A 20,660-nucleotide genomic window follows, 5' to 3' on the forward strand; every position below is an offset into this window, starting at 1 on the left:
GAAAAGTTCTCACATTGAAAAGTCTCCTTGACAGGTGCGTAGGATCAAAAACTCTTGTGCGGGATTCTTTGGTTCTTTAAAGTTGAATGATATTATATAATTTATAGATGGGTGAGTTTGTTATTAATGCAACAGAGAAGAGAAGCAAACATGTTTCACTGCGTTATGGTGCTTTGTATCATCTACTGACATAAAGATGAACAATTCTCCTCAGATATTAGTCTTTGCACACCAATGATTAAAACTCTATCCAACAGAGTTCTACACAGCACTTACTATTTAACAATGGTGCAATTATTGGAGAGAAATGGTGGTTTTCATGTGAAATTCGTTCTAATAGGACCCACGAGAGATCCCAAGCTGCTTGGAGAAAAATGCTAAGAGCTAAAACTGGCTACTGTCCTTGAAATCAAACTGTTTTATTGGAAGAGAATGTTTCAGATAGTAAACCATACTCTGTGATGAACTACCTTTAATGCTAAGTGTAGCATTATCAAATCATTTTCACATTGATTTCTTAATGTTGTGTGTACTATAACTTAATGAGACCATCAATGAAAACATTAGCAACATCTTCTGGCCCCAAAACTGAATTGTATATCTTGTAGCAGTCTAAATCAGCAATTCTATTGTGTGAAGAGAGACTCAAATTGGAAATAGGAGGTTGTTCCTCGAGTGCAAATTGCATGAAAGCTTGCTTGAGTTTTTGGCACTAGCAGATGGTAGGTTGACTCAAAAGCAAATTTTAAAAAACAACAACAAAACTCTTGTGTGTTTATTGTCTTCCCAAACATGAAAATATATTGCAGTTGGGAGCCATGGACTCACAGTCATCACACAGGGGCAAATGTGCATTTGATTAGTACGGTTTTTCATACAATCAGGCAATAAACAGCCCACATCGATAGTTGTATGCTCAGAGGAGAAAATGCAGCTCAGCTCAGACAGACGAATCGTAAGACATGAGTTTAGACATTTAGGACAAACATATATTTGACGTAGACCTAGTTAAGGCTTTGAAGGTCTGTTTTTTTTCATTTTAGATGCCTGATTATCTAACAACTTGCATGGTGGCAATGTGGTCGACCAAATTAAGATAAAGACCTACATATATACAGTCATTTCCTTTGTTATCATTTCAGTTACTTTAGTAGCAAAACTGTTTTCACCATAAAAGTAATTTTAAACTGAACTGACTTTTGTGATTTCTGTAAAGGCCAGTAAGCATTTATAAGATGCCAAGATAAACTATTTTTTATGTTTTTTTTTGCTGAATAGCTGCTTTCCTTCCTTCTCTGCAGAGACCATTGTGGTACTTTGGAGGCTATCGTGTTAGACTACAGCGGGAGACAGTGAACTCAGCATTTCATCTGAATAGATTCCCTCCATCACTCAACGCAATTACAATATTTAAAAAAAGAGCTTGCTGTAGAACTCCATGCGTCGAGCCACCATCACATACTGTATCCTGACTATTATTTATATGTTCAGGGTTAGAACTGCATCAGCTCTGGGCTACATTATGGTGTATTGATATTTCCCTCCAAGGTGCCCACGTTTATGTTATGGCTGTATGGAGAGGCTCTTATATTGGACACTACATTTACACTTCAGAAAAAATGTGTGCATATAAGTGTGTGTGTGTGTGTATTACAGTGGGTGTTGATATTAATAATACATTTATTCCGAGATTACTTGGTTACAGTTTCATTGGTCAATGGTGGACCAGAGCGATCTACTGCAATCACTGGCAGTATACGTTCTGTTTATTCACATGTATTTTTTGATTTAAAATGTAAAAATGTGTTTCAATACGAGCACATGATGTGTATGTCTGGGCTTCAGCTATATTGTAGATCTATGCAAGTAAGTATGTATCTATTAATATAGTATTGTTATGTCAGGCACTCAATCACTGATATACCTTTAATACTACACTGAAAATAGTCCAGCATTGACATCAGGAGAATATATGGTAAAGCTATTTACATTGTTACTTTATTTGATCTATTTAGTATTTATTTTTCATATTTTCCCAACATGAGGAAGTCTGTCTCTCTACTGCACAGGCTGAAATATGAAATGAAAATAGTGGCAGTAGGTTGTCAGAAGCAATGTTTGAATCAAGTTAAAATAAAAGTTTGAAATACTTTGCTTGTCATTTTTATGTGAAAGGACAGATCCATCAATGTGGCAAGTAGAAATCAAAAGCTCACATTTGTCATGTTGTACAACGCCTGGAACTAATCCACAGCTAGTATTGAAAGAGACACATAAGAAGGATGTGCACATGAAAACTAAGAGGTAAGAAGATATATTATGTCTCCTGTAGGAGACATGAATTTAAATATTTTCATTTGATAACTTTAAGTGGCCAAAACATTGACAGAAAAAAATAAAATCCAATTGCAACAAATTGAATAAAATGCAGATTCCCAGTGTATTTGTCCACCATATGGTGCCCGCCCTTTTCCCCTTATGGTTCAATTGTATTCGTTCTTGATGTTTAGTGCTAGTAGCGTTTTAAACAATGAATGCTATTTGGTAACATTCAGCAGCTACACTGCTGCGATCGGATGGTTTCACAGTACCACATCTATCAGCCATCAGTGACTGGTAGGAGGAGATAGTGGAAATAGTGAAAAAATGACTTTGCAGTGCCTCTTGGTGTAGATGGCTCCTATGAGGAAGTACAGAAGCACTGAAGCATATCAGTACACCTGCTGGTCAGACTCAGCAAACAAGATCTCATGTTGACAGTGTTTTTGGAAATACTCCCACTACCAGAAGGGTAGACAAAGGTCCACACAGAGTTGAAATGTATAAATATTAGTTCATCTTCTATCGCAAACTTTTTAATTGCGATTTTCTTGATTTAATTTATTATTTGTTTCTAGTACTACATGGTTCCACATGCAGTGCGGACCTGTGTCTACGCCTTCTGGCAGTGAGAATAATAACAAAAACACTCTTCATGTGATGAGTACAACGACCAGCTTGTCTTACACTGCTTACTCTGCTTCAGTGTAAATTTCCAAATAGGCGTAATTTGAGTAAACTGCCCACTCATTGGGAATCTAAATGGTTACTTTCTTGCCTGAAAAACTATTAAAACTTAGTAACTGGGTTTTTAAAAGTTTACATACAGTTTTTTGGGGTTGTAAAGGACGATAAGCTGGCGACGCTAAGCAAAGTATTTGCACCTCCGCTCTTAAATGAAAGTGGGATTACTAAATGACGCAATGCAGAAGCACCCTAGGGAAGGCAAAGAGTCAGAGGTAAAGGGTCAATACAGTGCTAGCGCCTATGGTGAGATGCGTCTTGGTATTGGCAGCCGAACACAGAGAACCCTTTCTTCCACGGCAGAGGAATGGGTGAATACCAGACAACAGAGGAAGAGGATGCTCTATCTGGGCCTTTTCCCCTCCAGAAGCACTGAGTGGTGAAACAATCCCCCTGGTGAGAGCGAAGCACCCAGGAGACTCTCCCATGTCTTTGATGGAAGGCAGTCAAGCCTAGCAAGCCGTGTCGGGAACTAGTTGTGGTTAGGGACACGACAGCCAGTGGTAGTAGCAATACTCCTAAACAGGTTTTTCATTTCCCCTGCTAACAGGGACACAACGATAAGGTCTTGTATTCCCTGACCAGTTAGCAGAAACAGGTCCATAATGGGAAGTCAGCACATTATCAAATAGAGGAATGTCTTAGAAGCAGGTCCAGGATAATATATAGAACTCCTCTGATGGACAATACTTGCTTGTTGTGATTTTGGGTTAGGAAATGCTGTCAGCTAACAAAGTAACTGTTGAAATTCGTCTCAACCCACCTGTTAAGTAAGTGGTCCGTAACATTCAGTGACATTTTGAGGATTATATGTATCTGCAACCCTGGATGTTCACTGGATGCAGCAGCGTTCTGGTCACATTTCCGTAGCGGATTCAAAGTTTTACTGGATCACATTTGTGTGACGAATGTTGTGTGTTCTATGTTTTTAGTGTATAGCTTTTTATGATGATTTTAATGTTTGTAAAGTGTCCTTGAGTATTTTGAAAACCGCTCTATAAATAAAATGTATTATTATTATTATTATTATTATGTGTTGTTGCTTATGTATTCAGCAAACTGAAAGGCAATCGACAAGTTTTTCTGCTTTGACTTATCAGTATGAAGTAAATGTTGAATGCACAATGCAATGGCTATAGAATAAATACACCACCAGTGTTTAGATGGGTTCCTTATAAGCCTCACTGTCACCATGAAATTATGTCTGCCTCAGAGTATGATCTTCTGGGAAAATGAAGGCTTGGTTTACGGCACAAAGAAAGTCAATTATTGTGCAACCAAAACAGGAAAAGGATAGCGCTTTTGTTCCCCCCACTAGCTATCTATAGCCATATCCTGGTAACGGAAATGACAGATGGTGGATCAAGCGGAGTAATTTGTATTGTAATATTATTGTGATGCTGAAAAAGTTTCGGAAGAAAACTGCGGAAACTCTACTGGGCAAAAGAAAAAGAAAAAGAAGGGAAAGAGGGAAAATGATGAAAGTTGTCTGTTTCCACTTACAAAAAAAATAAAAAAATAAAGGGACAATGTCAAGAGCTTTTCAATAAAGGTAATTCTCCTCAAGGTGACAGAAGTGATAATGTCTATAATAATGTGTCCTTGGATGGCAGTCTCTGACAAAAGCAGAGCCCGGTAAATATGGATGTCTTTTGTTCACAGGTGTGGGGTCTAAAACTGCCTCATGGGAGACAAATCTCAGTGTTGACATTCGCATGTGTGATAGTACGGTGAGCGAAAGACAAATTCATGAATAGAAATAAGGTTCTGTATGGATTATTGTGTTGGATGTGGATTGCCTTTAATGAGAGAGAAACAGAAAGGAAGAGAGTGAGGTTGACTGACAGAGAGAGATAGTTACATACAATGAGAGAGAGGCAAAGAAAGAGAGTCGTCGGAGGTTGTAACCCACTTCAATCGTCCCTTTTGAAACCAGAACGACGTATGTAGATATCAATACAAGCATGCTAATTAATATGCATCCAGGATTTCAGGGGACACATGCTCTATTGTGGTTTTCTGCCTTTCAACTAACTTTCAACACGTGTTGAATACATTGTAATGCATTAGAACAGTGGCAGTGTAACAAAAAGATGACAACCTGAATGATTGCAAGAGATACAAGAGGGACAAACTTTAAATTCGCTAAGATTTGTTATCTTTAATACAGTCCTTTATCATATGTCTTTAGTAATAATAACGAGTGCTTTTTTGTACAGCAAAATAAGACTTAGACTTAGAAATAAGATCTTAGACTTTGTCGATGCCTTTCCAAACTGAGCCCTTTTTTTCTAACTTATTTACTTTTTTCTGCCAGCAAAACAAAAACAAAAACTTACAATTATTATTTTTTTGTTTTTGTTTTGTGACTTTTTTTTTTTTTGCTGCGGAAATGGGCTTCCATATTTACATTATAACATGTAAAGCTTTCTACGTGTCTGTGTGTGAAAATGTGTGGGTTAGAGCGTATTTATGCATTTGTCTCTGGGTATTTGAACATTTGATATGCCGTACAGAGCGGTGACCTGTGATAAAACCACAGACTACAGAGTGTCATGGGAATCACTTCAGCGTAGCTTCAATTGCACCTGTTACCCAAGTATAGCGATAACTGAATCGTAAATTCTGTAGGATGGAGCGCTATTCTCCGGGGAATGCAACATAGGATAAATCGTTTACTGTGTGATTGAAAGGGACACGCTCAATGAGCCCACATGCTCCTCAACATGTGAACTCACCGGTAAAATCCTGTTTCTGTGACTGGTGGCCAATTTTCCATGTTAAGACACAATCTGCCAACAAATGTTGGCCTTAATTACAACAAACAAAAGCACCAACATTTCTGAATAGTGTAAAAACGGTTACACTGTTCATAGCCAGCGTTGGATGGGAGATACGGTAAAATCCAACTTTACCAATAATCACAAAGGAAACATTTATCGTTAAATATAAAACATGTCCTCTCTAAATATACTGTATTTCTGAGAGTCCAAGACAGACGTTCAATGTGTTTATCTCTAAGTTTACTGGACTCATAGTTTTGTCATACTCTGGTCAGAGCTTCATGACATGAGCTTCCTGAGTTTCCTCTTTAACACAAACGCTGCATTAGTTGAAATCAAAGATCCTTTTATTTTGTCCCCAAATGGCCCGGTCTGCTCAAATCAAATTCCAAAGGCTGGCTCATTAATGTGTCACCGTTAATTTCATTTTGTCATTTTGATCGGTTTCTTTTTTGTTGTTGTGATACATTTATGTAATAATTACGTCTCCTCTTGAGGGAAACAAATCAGGTTGTTTTTGTGTTTTGATGATGAATAAGTAGAAAAGTTTGTTTGTTTTTCTTTGCTTTTTTAAAATCAAAGCTTGACTTTTGGAAGTCCCTGTTCTCATGGCTCAGTCAGATGACTGCTGATTAATAAATAAAGGTGTGAGCTGAACATATCCTACTGCAACTAATGAACGTGAACAGTTCAAGGAATATTTCACTCACAAAATGACTATTTGTAAATCTATTTCTCAACCCCATGTTACCTTAAACTCTTGAATAAAACTTTATCGTATGTCTCCACAATGAGCGGAGAATCAAAACATTTAAAAATGTGATGAATTGAAGTAAATGGGGGCCACGTTTAACAACAGCAAAACGCTATCAAAACATCAATTTTTAGGATCACTACTTCCAAAACACATGCAACACAGTAGCGAGCCTGATAAATGAACATAAACTAGTTCCTTTTAATCTGTGTAAACTGAACTAGCTCTAGTGAAATGTAAACTTGCACAACACTGGCAGTCAGTTGTAGATTGATTTGAATAAAGATATGTGTAAAGCGGGCTTTGAAATCACTGCTTAAAAATCCCTCTTATTAAAAGGACATGTTATGGTGTGGTTATATTTATCTCTCTTTTAAAGATTTTCTTAAATGCAGTTTCTATATTATTCCTAAATGTACCTCTATTTAATTATGCCTTTTGAAATTTAACAGTATTGCATTTTTCTTCTGCTATGTAAAGCCCTTTGTAACCTTGTTTTGAAAGGAGTATAATTTACAGAGGTAACTTAAGGTGATGCTTTTTGTAAGGAAGCTGATTAGAATTCCAGCAGTAATGTTGCTGTTGGTTATATAAGTTGTTTGCTGGTAATTGTGCACGGGAATGGTAGAAGAGAGGACTCACATTGAGCCAGTATGGTGGCCATCGCGGTCCTGAACTTGTCTTTGGCCTCTTCCACCTCCTTCTCATGCTGACTCTTCTCGCCCGTCAGCCGGCGGATGTGGCCGTTGGAGGACTGGATCATGGAGTAGAAGTTGTTGGCGTTCCTGCGGTTGACTTCGCCTCGTTCCAGCCAGGTCAGGAGCACACGCACCGCTTCAGGAAACGTATTGTCATCTGGGGAGGAAGGGAGGAGACGAGGTGGAGAGAGCAAGAGTCTGGGTCAATGGCGAAATAAAAAGAAGATTTCCCTCAGTGTGTTTGCTGTCATCTGGGCAGAGGTGAAGGAGAGTCTACATAAGAACGGTTAAAAAAAAGTGCCGCCTTCACAAAGTCACAGTCATTTGACCAAGTTAGGAGGAAAGTAGAAATTGAAAAGGGAGGAAAGGAATGAAATAAATCAATAAAACAGAAGTACAATAACAGAACAGCCTCTGCCAACTGAAACTTGTCTGGCCAAAGAGGGACAGAAGTAGAGAGTAATGGTCATCAGGATCAAACAGCTGCCTCTGCAGATTTACTCTGAAAAACGTGATGCTCAGAGACATGCAGAGGGCAACAAGTTCAACAACAACCCAAATAAAATATTTCATACGAACGCATGAGAAAAGAAGACAAGTAGCAAAAATCATCTCAACTGCTGAAATTCAATTTAATAACATTTTGTGCAGTGCAAGCTGTCTTAGACACATCTGTTGGAGATGCATGCTGGGTAGTCTTCAGGTCGCACACTCGAGTGTCTGTGAAGAAGGAATGACGACGATGATGATGACGAGACCAAAATAACTTCAAGAACTCGCTGTCGTCTGGGGATGAAGAGGAAAAGAACGGATTAAATATGATTGAGGAGAAAAATTATCATATCTATACACTGAACATAAAAGAGCAGGAGGTTAAATGAGAAGAACAGTGGCGGGGTTAAATCAATCATTCCTATAAACATCTTTGGTAAACAACACTCGCCGGATGACTTCAGAAGAGGGGAGCACGGTGTTGTTCGGCACAGCTGCTCTTTACAAAGCTCAGCTTGTTTAGCAGTAGGCCTGCTTTGTCTGGTGAATAATCAGATGATGTCAAGAGACTTTATTGATTTCTATTGTTGTTATTCCGCTGTCGTTGTCCTGTCCTCTGCTGCCTCCCTGGGCTGCTTACAAGTCAGAGGAGCATAGGAGGGAATACACTCCTACACACAGTTTACATCACACTGCCTCAGATCTCCACAACACACGCACACATGCATCATGTTACCTCGCATCTTTACAGATTGAGCAGATTTATATTTATTTAGGGGAGACACTGGAGGTAAATGTAACTAATATACATCGCCATGAAACTTCCACAGCTGATTACTATTAACATTAAGGCAGTTTTCTTTATATCAAAGGTGTTCTGATGAGGCATTATCTTATTTAATATGTGCTAATTTGCATACAATGAAATCGAATCATTGGATGAAGCCAGGTTGAAAATGATTGTGCCATTGATGACATATTAGAGTCAAAGGTTTTTACACGGGGGAATTTGGTATATCTCTTTTTATCACTCCATAAATCAGAACATACTGTCGACAGACATTTTCGGGATAAAATGTTCTATATTTCAGGCTATGAATGATATATGAACAACATTCAGAATATAGGAAAGTTTGGTGTATGTGACCGCTAATGAAGTGGAGATTTCTGGCTCAAAAACTCATTTTGAGAAACGCTCTTTATTAAAGATATAGGTAAAATGCCATTCATTACATTACAAGGGAATGGGTTAAACATTTTTAAACATTGGATACCACCATTAAACTTCCCTAGTTGATGACTTGCTAAGAGAATTATTTTTTTTAATTAAAAATGCTCTTAAATGTTATGTTTAAATATTTAAATGAGGCATTAACTAGTGCAACTTTTGGTGAATTTAGAAGAAATCTACAGACGCAAATACACAAAGTGTAAACATTTAAAATGTGTATGTTGGATGTTTTCTTTCCACTAGTCTGAAGAAGAAGACATGTTGTGGGAGCAAAATAGCCCAAAATCTCAAAACTGACCAGTGCATGAAAAACAATGTTTTTGCCTGGGGCGTCTCACCTCAAGCCAGGTTCTATAGATGCTCTCAATACTCTCTATCTCTCCCTCTGTCTCACTCACACACACACACACACACACACACACACACACACACACACACACACACACACACACACACACACACACACACACACACACACACACACACACACACACACACACACCCATCAGACAGCTTGCATGAATGATGAAATATCACAGCAACAGATATTGAATCAAGGTGTTATCCCATGAATCCCTAAGGTGTTCCTGTTTGTTTATAGGCAAACTCAGGTCTCATAATACATGGCTCCCTGCAGCGGCAATATTAATAGACAATCTGGAGGAATATTAGCAGTATTCAATCACTGGAAACAGCCAGAGGCCAGATAGATTCAGATTTTAGTTGAATGGGTCTTCAGCTGAGGCGTTACCCGAGCATAAATACACAAATCCAAATGTAAGATTGTCTTACCTTGATATATTAGAAATAAATACCCCATTACAAAGCTTCTCGCCTCTTTGTTTCTCTGCGTTTTTTTCTTTTTATCCACAAGTCAGCGATATCCTGACAGGAACAGATGTGCTAGTGACTTCAAACTTGCAGAAACATTATCCAGAACATAACAATTTTCCCAGACATTGAGTAAACAAACAGCTCTGTGAACAGCTGTAAGAAAGAAAAAAAAAAGAAACATCCCAGTAAATCGTGCTGCAACTCAGCAACAATATAATTGTCCTGTGAGATCATCCACTGACTTTTCTCAATTAATTTTGTTCTGCCATGCATTTACTTCTTAATTTAAACAGATTTGAAAATATATTGTGAATTAAACAATCAAATCAAAGTTGGTCCAATCACAAGAAACCGCTGCAAACTGACAAATACATAATTTGTCAATTAGCAGATAACTCAGCTGTTTGAATAAAAAGAAGAAGAAAAAAGGATCAACACTCCCCATCTAGAGGACCTCTTCAGCTATTTTAGGGCAAGTGCGTTCCTGGCTTTAATGTTACAGGAAAGAGGGAGGGTAAGGTCAGAAATGTCACTGGGGATCAATAAAGACTCTCTTGCCACCAGTGTTTGATTACATTAAGAATTTAAAATGATCAACAACATATTCTCACATTCAGCTCAGCCTCCCCTTATATGTGCTCTGAACACTGATGGGAACTGTACTCAGCCACGCAGGGCATTTAAATATTTTAAATTACAGTACAACTCCTTGCAGTCAAGGAATACGATTAACAAGTATCGAGTCACTTTAAATTCTCAGTAGGAAGCAGAAGTATAAGACACTCAAATGAGAAAAAGTCAGCAGACACTGAAATGTCAAGTGTGTTTAAATTACTGTCACTGTTGGCTCAAAATAAATTTAGAATCAGCTTAAACATATTTTCCTCCCTTCATGGGAGTCCATATTGGAATTCTCTGCACCAGGTTACATATTGAACTGGTAAACTCAAGATTTGAGTATTTGAGTTATTTCAATTATAGCAGAAAGTATTAGATGATTACAGGAATTGTCAAGCAGCACTTTAGCAAAGCAGCAGCCGTCCCTCAGTCAACACATTGTGCGTTCTAAGCTCAGTATTGAGTGAAGGTCATCAGCACTAAATGAGTCCAACACACCATCCACTGTAGTGATGCATGTAAAAAGAAGAAAATAGACGGATAGTTTTTAAACAGCTGGATTGTTTAAAACAGAAGCGTATCAGGTGTCAGAGTACAGCCATGCTCGTGGCTTTGTGAGGCTGTACTAAGACAGAGCAGCATTATGAGCTACATGCTAATGTCTGCATGCGAATATGCTCACAATTATAAAACTAACATGCTATCAGGTATAGTGTTTACCATGTTCATCTTAACTGAGCGTGTTAGCATGCTAACATTTGCTGAGCAGCACAAAGTGCAGCTGAGGCTGTACTTCATTCAATTCATTATTTCCTAGAATTGGTCTATTGCACAAATTAGCACTAAATAAAAAAATCAGTTGATGAAAGTTATTACAATTCGTCCTGAGGGCGACATGAGTTTCCCGTAGCAAAATTCCTGGCCATCCATCGGGGAGTTGAGATATTTCAGTCTGGATTTAAGCGGTGTATCAAGTGACTGACATGTTTGTCTACCAACCTTTGATCTTGTCTCCCAGCTGGCTGGACTCGTGCTCCGAGTAGTGCACGATGGGAGGAGGGGAGGGCGGCCGGAGGCGATCCTCCTCTATCTTGCGCCGATGCCTCTCCTCTCTGGCAAACAAGCGCTGGCGACACTCCCACTCATAGAGGTCGTCTCTGGCCTGGGCGAAGTCCACGTGGAGACGGCCGGAGTCATTCTTGTCTGTGCTGGAGCCCAAACGAACGTGGTAACCTGTGGGAGGACAAGGAGAGGTCTAAGAGGAGATAAATAAAAACTAGAATCATGTTGCACTTTAAATCCATGTCTGTCCGAAATCCCTTCTTCATTTTATCCTATTAGGCATGTGAAAATGTCATAATTAGCATAAGAATTCTTGAGTTAAGGCCCAAAAACCTGTTTTGTGAGGTCAAAGTGACAGTTGACAGACAAAATCTAATCAGTTCAACCTTGAGTCCAAGTTGACGTTTGTGCCAAATTTGAAGAAATGAATTAACGGTGTTCCTGAGATATTCGTGTTCATGAGGAGAGAATAAAAAAGGTGAAAAGATGGACGTAGAGATAGAGAGAAAACAGAGGACATGAAAGATAGCTAAGACATTTCATTGATTGGATGAGAGTCGCAACAGGCTGAAATATCAATTTCTATCAACGCCCACTGCAATCCAGATGTACAGTAAATAGACAGAGATAAGCACAGACAGGATAACAAGCACAAATAGGCAGATTTACACAGATAGGAAGACAAAAGGCTGCATTCACACACACACAGATACTGACAAAGATAAATTGATCAACTTGTCCTCATTTTCCTTCAGACAACGACCGGATCACATCCTCTTTGTTCTCCCCATGTGTCCCTGTTACTGCAGCTGCTCTCCAGGTGTATAGACCGACGCGTAGACCAACAAAAGCTGAGCAAGTCACTTGAGCTTTCTGTCCCGCTCGTACACGAGTGTGAGCCACTAATTACGGTGGTAGCCTTGGATCACCTCACTGCCTCCCCCACCTGACACTCAAAGCTCATTCCGCTGCGTGTGTGTGGGTGTAAAGTGCAACCACATTTGTTTTGGTAATTGATTGGTCCGAATGATCTGTGAGAAAGAAATGGGTGTCAACAGTGCAGTGTGAACTCAGAAACTAGGAAACAAGCTCAGAGAGCCCTGGGCCTTTCCTCCGAATACACATGAACACACACTCTCATCGCAGGAAAGCGAAGATAAAGTTGGATGTCGGTGCGAGCAGAAGAAAGAGTTTTGGGTTGTGTCTGGAGTCTGCTCTCCCTGCTCAAGGCTCTCTGTTTGCTTCAATATTTCATAAGGGGAGACCTCAGTGTGCCGAGGCTGCTGTAGTAGTGTGTGTGTGTGTATGTCCGAGTGTGTTTTGGGAGAAGAGGCCAGAGTGTTACGGAAAGTAGTATTTATGAGAAAGCTACACAGGTCTGTCATCTGGTTAATATACGGACTTATAGCTCCAGTCTTATTGTAGGGTAGAGGTAGATGAAATCACACAAAGACACACAACCAAGCACACACGCACACACACACACGTTAAATAATGCAGAGGGTATTATTGCAGTGGCTGGTCTTTTAAATGAGCTTTGTGAGGAGGGAATATATGGCCAGCAAAGAAAGATTTAAGGCATCTGTGCAGGAGGAGCTGCTGGATGGAGATAAAATAATAGTCAAAAAGAGTCATAAGCTGGTTTCACATGGCAAACAAGAGAGGCCGCTTCCTCTCAAGGAACAGTTAAAGAGTCAAGCTGCATAACCCTCAGTCAATAACTGGAGAAACTGTTTGACTACTTGGAAGTCTAGAAAAGACACTGCCTAACATGAACTGACATCTTATATATACTGTACATTGACATCAGGGGTTTTCACATTTGGAAAATCCCTTGTGCTTTTTCCCTAATTTACCTGATCCTATTTTGTGTTTTTTGACTCCCCTGCTCTGCAAGTTTTGTTTTGAACATTTTCTTTTTAATTAAAATCACCGTCTATCATCCCTCTGTTTCCCTGTGTCTCTCTGCATTTTGGTCCATCCCTTGCTGACATTTTTGCCTTAATCCTGACAACGAGGAAGTATAAAGACCACAAAAGCCCACACAGGGTGGGCAGGAGAAGAGGTGGAGGGGTTCAACAAACGGCGATCTTTCAGCCAAGCGACCGCTGTTCCCCTTGTGAAACGAGATGTCAACGTTGATGTCTTTGTCACGTAACTTGTGCACTTCAGTAGTTATTGAAAGATGTGATGATCTATTCCTAGACCTAACCAAGTAGAACTGTGAAGACAGAAGTTTATTTTTTTTTTAAACGTGTGCACGTAACGAGCAGACACGTGTTGCTTGCTTTCGTAGGAAAACACACAAAAAATAAGAGGTAACTTTTCGTAATATATCATATGAACCGTTGTATGAGAACATTTTAGAATCTGTAGAAATCGCTCAAAAAATTCTGGCAAATCGGGATGAAGATGCATTCACGCAAATTTTAACTTGAGTGAAAAATATTCAACCTATCCCAAGCCTTTATAACTCGAATTATTGAACATATAAAGACAGTTGGAAGAAGAAAACGCCTATAAAGAACAACAGAAAGGCCTGGGGTCTCATCTATAACCGTTACGCCACTCCCCACGCAAACGTTATGACGTATAAAAACAAACCTGGCGGGAGAATGTGAGCACCTGTACAGAAACTCTGACCCATACCTACGGACATTTTGGAGACATCATGACACGTACGATGCCTGTCACATTTAATTTCACTTCATATCACACGTTACTTTGCACTTATACATTCTCTTCATCAACAGTCACACCAGCAGTGGTATTTGTGCTTGTACTATTGAGCCATAATTATAAGCACATCTCAATTATAAAAGACATAAACCAACTCAAACCTCAAATCAAATTTTGCTTAATATTTCATCAGCGCTGTCTGCACCCAGGAGCGCAGAGGAGACACTCGTGGTCAGCTGATGCAATTAGTATCAGCTGTAAGATAGCGTTAAAGAACTGCAGAACAGAGCAATCTTTGTTTTAATTAAGTGTTTGTGAGTAAAATCGCTGCAGTGAACACGACTTTATTGATTCATTTATGGTTTATTCCATAGGAACAGATACAGCATACTGTACACAGACAAGTGTTCTTCCTCTCGGTAGTTGCAGCGATTCCCCGTAAAGAACCGCTGATCAGCAGCTCATTTCTATGCATCAACATTCAGGTTGAGGGCGGCATGTGAGGCTGAAACCGACGCGTACATTTACAGGTTAAGTTGGGATTTATAAAAGGAAATAGCTCACTGGCAGGCGTAGGCAAGGTTTTATAATCTGAATGTTCTTTGGAGCATTTGCATTTCCTCCTTTGAACATATGCAAACATTTAGTGTCGATCCGACGCGCTGTTTTATAAATGAGACCCCTGGTGAGTGCTGAGTCTATGTAAGCTGTCACACAAATGCCTCCTGCAAGTTTGTGATGGCGCTTGTTTAGTTGTCGTCAAGCCACCTCCGCTGTGAGCCTTCTGCTCGTTGCAAAACGCTGCTCTCCATCACAGAAAGTGATCGGATGTTGACACAGTGATTACAAAGGCAGCAGTTTGATATTCTGTGGAATGTAAGTAAAGGTTCAAATGGCCTGGTAACGTATGTTTGTAACCCTACTTCATCTGTTCACAGATCTTTATTGATCCTTTACGATAGACAATCTTTTAAATCGTCTAAAAAGGGTACACAAGGACATTTGACCTGTAAATGCAGCTAATTTACTCCATTTACAGAATGGAGGATTAATGTGCAGAACGAAACGTCCATAAGGACCATCAAATATATGAGGCAACACTGAGCAAAAGAGAAAGACAAGACTGCAGCTGCATATATCCAAAGTCTGCAGTTCTACCAGTAAACCACAGATGTAGAAAATACAACTAAGATTACATACAATTTGAGATGCACAAGTGATAAATATGCAAATAAAATTATTGTGAGTGATTTAATTGCAAGAGTCAATTCGTTTTGTCTTATTCTGGCTTCCACGCCTGGCCGATTCTCTTGTTTCCTTCAACTAAATATCCAGTATTGTTCACTTCCAAAGAATTTGTATGGAGTCCCCCAATCTATTTATCCATCTGTCAAACGTTCCCGGGTGAATGTGTGAGGCGTGAGAATTGTAGTGCTGAATGATGGATATCAGCCCTTTCATTTCCATCAGAGTAAAGGTTAACAGCTCGTCATTCTTCCTCCACCCGAGGTGAAGGAATGCCGGGCCACTGATAGCAGTGGACTGACAATACAAGAGGTCTCTACAGATTCAATATTGTCCATTCAGATAACAAAGAAAACTCTTATCCTCTGACCTTTAAGCCCAATGTAAACCAACACATACCTAAAAATAAGGAGGTTGGAGGTTTGTTGGGGTTTCCATTGGACAGCAGTGAGGATTTGGCATAAAAACAACAAGCTACAGATAGCTCACCAGACATAAAACTTTCCGTCTGTAGTAAAAGACATAATCAAACACCACACAGGATGGTCCTGAAACTGGGGGAAAAAAGAGTTTGCACTGGTTTCTAGAGTGAATTTATCTTACCAGAGAGGAGGAGAGCCTTGTCCACACTGAACTCCTCAGCAAATCGGATATGGCAGAAGTTCTTCTTGCTCTTTCTGATGGCGGCAATTTCCCCACACTGTCCAAAGATCTCCACGATGAGCTGCTCTGTGGCGTTCTCGGGCAGACCGCCCACAAACACCGTCTTACACCCTGGAGGGCGCTCCCTCGTGGCCGGAGGCGGAAGATCGGTCAAACATGGAGAAGAGAAGTAAAGGGACAAAATTATTTCAGTTGAAGGTACAAGTGTAGTCTCAACCCAACAGTTGGTTGAACACTCAATCAGTGACGCTACAACTTCAGTTTCAGCACGTAATTTAATCATGAAAGAAATCAGAATATTTATTTTGAGTAAAGCCTACATTTGGATTCAGTCTGCTTTCCAATTCCAGTGCAGCTCAGTGGGATGGGTTTGCTTTGCATTGCGTTCTAATAAAGTTCATAATTTATCCTTTCACCTGTGTCTAACATCGACAATCTGCCCTCAAAGATCTTCTGTATCTTTCAATGCTTTTATGCTTTCAATTTCTCTTTCCTTACATTTAATCAATCAGCTCTTCTAACTTCCCAAACTTCCACTGTTCATACATTACTTACTCCGGCTGCTTTCTGTGCTAACACTCAAACTGAAAGTTCTTCAACTGTACAACTGCAAAGTTTAATCAGCGAGCACTCGTTTGACTTTTATAGTTTAATATAAACTCTAACATAGTTCTATTAGTTGGAGTAAAAAAAAAATAGCCTTGTGAAAACATAAAAGTTTCAGTATTTGGCTGAAACAGCAGAGGTAGTCATGCATATGTCTCTTCTCTCCCTCAGGGAGTCAAGAGTCAACACTGTAAAATGGCAATCAAATGCATCAAACATTAAAATGACTCAACATTTAAGTCACATATATTTAAATGAACACAGGATTAGGATAATTCTACCTCTAAAAGTAACTACCAGGTGCAGCATTTAACAGATTGTACCTGAGGCACACAACCACCTTTAAGAAGCACCTTAAAGTTTGATCTTACATGGTAGCCAATAAAGGGAAAGTAAAACTGGCCTAATATGGTCACAATTTCTAGTTTAGTTCATTCTTGGAGCATTCTGAATCAAGACTTTCAGTACCAGCATGCAACAGATCTGACAACAAAACAATACCATAAACAAGTCTGAATGAAACAAAAACGTGCATTAGGTTCTCTGCATCTGGAAAAAACTGAATTGAGCTGTGACGGTGAAAACAGATGGTCTTGGTGATTTCATGTACGATTCAAAAGAGAGGGTTGAATCAAACGCAACACCAAGATTCATGGCGTCTTCTCAGTTAAATCAGAACTTAGGAACAGGAAATTACGTGACATCCAAGCAGGCCTCAAATTTACTAATTCGGGACACTACTGGTATAAACCTAAATAGGGTGAAGGCCGACCTTTTTCTGCAGGCCAGGGCAACCTGACAAACAAAACCAGATCCCTGCTCACGACAATACCAAGCCAGCCAGCGGTTCAGTGAAGTGAACCTACCTCTTACAGGGTAATGATATACAGTAGAAGAAAGATTTCTCTATGACCATACCATGATGGGAATATAATGATAAGCGCTAACATGGAACAATATGCTTGAATCATTTTCATATTACAGAGATAATCACGTCACGCCATCCCTAGCATGAAAATCCAATCCTTCGGTCCGGAGAGAGGCTGATCCTTTTGTGTCAATCGTTTGAAGCATGAAGGACGTCACTGACTGAACAAAGATAAATGTTGACTGATCTAATCTCAGGAAAAGCAGGCTTTCCATGGATGATATGAGTGACTGGTTCGGTCTGCACAAGGCAAACTAAGAGACTGATTGATCTGGGCTTGAATGTGAGCACTGTTATCTAACCTAGAAAAGATGATATAAAGCACAACTCAAGTTTGGGGTTATTATGGTTGGCTTCTTTAGTTTGCCCTCATTAATATACATGTGATGTACAGAATAATAGAACAAACTCTCTGTGTAACACAACACAATACAACAGCAGCACAAACTGCAACCTCAGAAATCACAATCTATCCTGAAGATAGAAATAATAGCAGGGTTGTCGTATTAGACTAGTTAGTTAGTTTAAAGCAACGCACAATGCCACGTGGTTAACATTGTGAAACGATTGGTTAGATTTAGGCAACAACCTTAATTGCATAATTATTAATCAATAACAACCTTATTTTCTAACCTTGGTTAAGGTTAGAAAATACATTTTTTCTCCTGGAAACAATACAAAACATTAAAATGCATTTTGATAAAGTTTTAGAATAAGGCTTAAACAGCAACTATAGTCTGACTAAGTGAACTGAGCTACAGCTGTGAAAGCAACAACCTAAAACGTTCCCTATGTAAATGTTCAAAAACTATTGTGCCCGTATGTTGTAGAAAAAAGAACCTGAGAATAATAGTCTTACAGCAGCCTAAATAAACTGATAGTGACATTTGCTGACTGACACGCAGAACAAATTGGACAGCAGTGAAAAGTACCTCAAGCTGAGCTGAAATGTACGACTCATTCATGTACACTTTGAGCTGCTGACACCACTTTACCACGGCTATAAAGCTGTGGCCCAAATCATACCACTTCCCATCAATCACCTCCCAAATTAGAAAAAAATACAGTGCACTTTTCATTCAGTACTCAATAAGTTGGACATGAAATTTTAAATAATGGGCCCAAGAGGAGCCGTTATTCAGTCCTGCAGCTGTAGAGAGAGGCTGGAGAGCCCGCAGCAAAGTTATAGTAAAACACATCAAAGGTACTTTATGGCTGTGCCCTCCTCATGTCACAGCTTGCTCTGGCACACGGCCCAAACGCCTTCGTCCCCTGACCTTGGCTATGATGATGGCATTAAAAGGGGAACATGCCCATACTCACGGCTGCTCTCTCTCACTCGCATATACTCAAAGCCAGAAAAAAACACTCAGGCACCCAAACACACACTCCAACACTAGGACAGCGCCAAGGTGATAGTTTCCCTGCCTTTACTTTGCAGTCAGCTGAAACATGCAGCGCCTCATTGCACGATTCAGCATTAAATTGCAATTTTTGGCAGGGTTCTGCTGATGACTGAGGGGGACAATATAAAAGGACAACAAGGCAACAATCTGACATTTAGCTGACATCCTTGCTTCATAAAAGCCCGCCTTGAAAAACCAACCCATTTTTTCCAGACACACTAGAGATGTGACTGCATTACCAAATGTTTGGCTTTGAAAGGAGGATGAAATCCATACTGGGAGCTTTTTAGAAATGTAGGCACGTAGACAGAAGGCTTCTGAAGGGCATCTTTGGTATTTAACTTGAGGGTAATTACAGACAGACAAGTCTGACATCAATGAAAAAGTGTTGGAAAAAGAAGAGCAGGAGGAACTGATGACCATTAAAGACACTCACGAAGAAATTCCCTAAAGCAACGAATGAAATGTAGGTCTTCAGCATTTAAAGGGCCGGAGACAACAATGGGTTTGTGTCTGTGTGCATGGGAGTCATGAAATAGAAGATAGAGACAAAGTTTAAGCAAATCTGAAATTTGTCTGAGTTAAGAGACGACGGCAAAGTCCAAACCCCGTGTGGAAAAAAAAACTAAGGCTACTGGAGAGTGTGCCGTCTACAAAAGACATTTAATAACATTACTGTGAAGTGAACAACTATTGTGCATTAAAGGAATAGGTAATCACCTCTCTAGACTCTCTATGGTCCCAGAAAAGGTTTAATCATATCAGTGCAAACTGACTTTGACGGAGCCCAAATAAACGCAATAAAACCCAGAACAAAAATGCTCCGTTTGCTTTGTTTAACAAAGTTTGTAGTTTTGCAAAAATAGTTGTGTTTGGATTTCCATGAGCCGTTGATTGGACATTTGGACAAGGAAAGACATTTAAATAAGGCTGCTCAGGGATTCTCAGAAAGGTTTTGTGGGATATTTTATACATTTTTTTGCTGTCGATCAATCGTCAAGGTCATAAAAGCCAAATTATTGATTGTGATGTGATTTGCAGATTGTACTGGTATATGTTTTAACATATAATCCTCTCAGTTAAATTGATGAATTCTTTAATCATGAAGCATCGGCATATTCTGTCATCTGACAGGACATCGAAGAACAGCTTCATACAACCTTCTTTACACACAAGCGGTAAAACAAAGTCTAAGGGATCGCTTGGTGAAAGCAAATTAACAGTAAGACCTAAGGCATTCATTATGGGAAATTTCCCCTGTAGATCGTGCATCTCACACAGAAATATGGTAAAAACAGACTAATTCTATGGCACACACCAAAAAGGAGTACAAAATCAGATCCCGACAAATACTATATAGGTCAAACATCTTTAAAGTAAAAAATGTGGATCATTGAACCCAGAAGTAGTAATAGATGGGCAGATATCCTAAAGCACGCCCTCTCTTTGGACATGGACACAAAACTGAGGGTCTAAAATGTATTGGAACTGTGTGGCACGGGTGCTCATCTCGTCCTGTCTCCTTATGTTGTCCTTATTTTACCAGTTATCATTATAAATGGAAACGTATAGAGTTTCAATGCACAGCAATGATTGAC

At 39.5% G+C, this 20,660-nt stretch overlaps 1 protein-coding gene across 3 annotated transcripts in view; it reads right to left on the reverse strand.

The window, feature by feature from the left end:
* LOC142962666 (ecto-NOX disulfide-thiol exchanger 2-like) overlaps window positions 1–20,660 on the reverse strand; it is a 148,958-nt gene that overhangs the window by 24,919 nt on the left and 103,379 nt on the right. For all 3 annotated transcript variants that reach the window (XM_076103262.1, XM_076103264.1, XM_076103263.1), the window contains 3 exons: window positions 16,063–16,269; window positions 11,473–11,706; window positions 7,243–7,455 (listed from right to left, as the gene is read on the reverse strand). In XM_076103262.1, coding sequence (XP_075959377.1) covers window positions 7,243–7,455; window positions 11,473–11,706; window positions 16,063–16,269 — 654 coding nt within the window. The remainder of the gene's footprint in view (window positions 1–7,242; window positions 7,456–11,472; window positions 11,707–16,062; window positions 16,270–20,660) is intronic.

Source organism: Anarhichas minor, unplaced genomic scaffold (genome assembly GCF_050575085.1).
Source record: "Anarhichas minor isolate MPS153535 unplaced genomic scaffold, ASM5057508v1 ptg000028l, whole genome shotgun sequence".
Taxonomy (NCBI): Eukaryota; Metazoa; Chordata; class Actinopteri; order Perciformes; family Anarhichadidae; genus Anarhichas; species Anarhichas minor.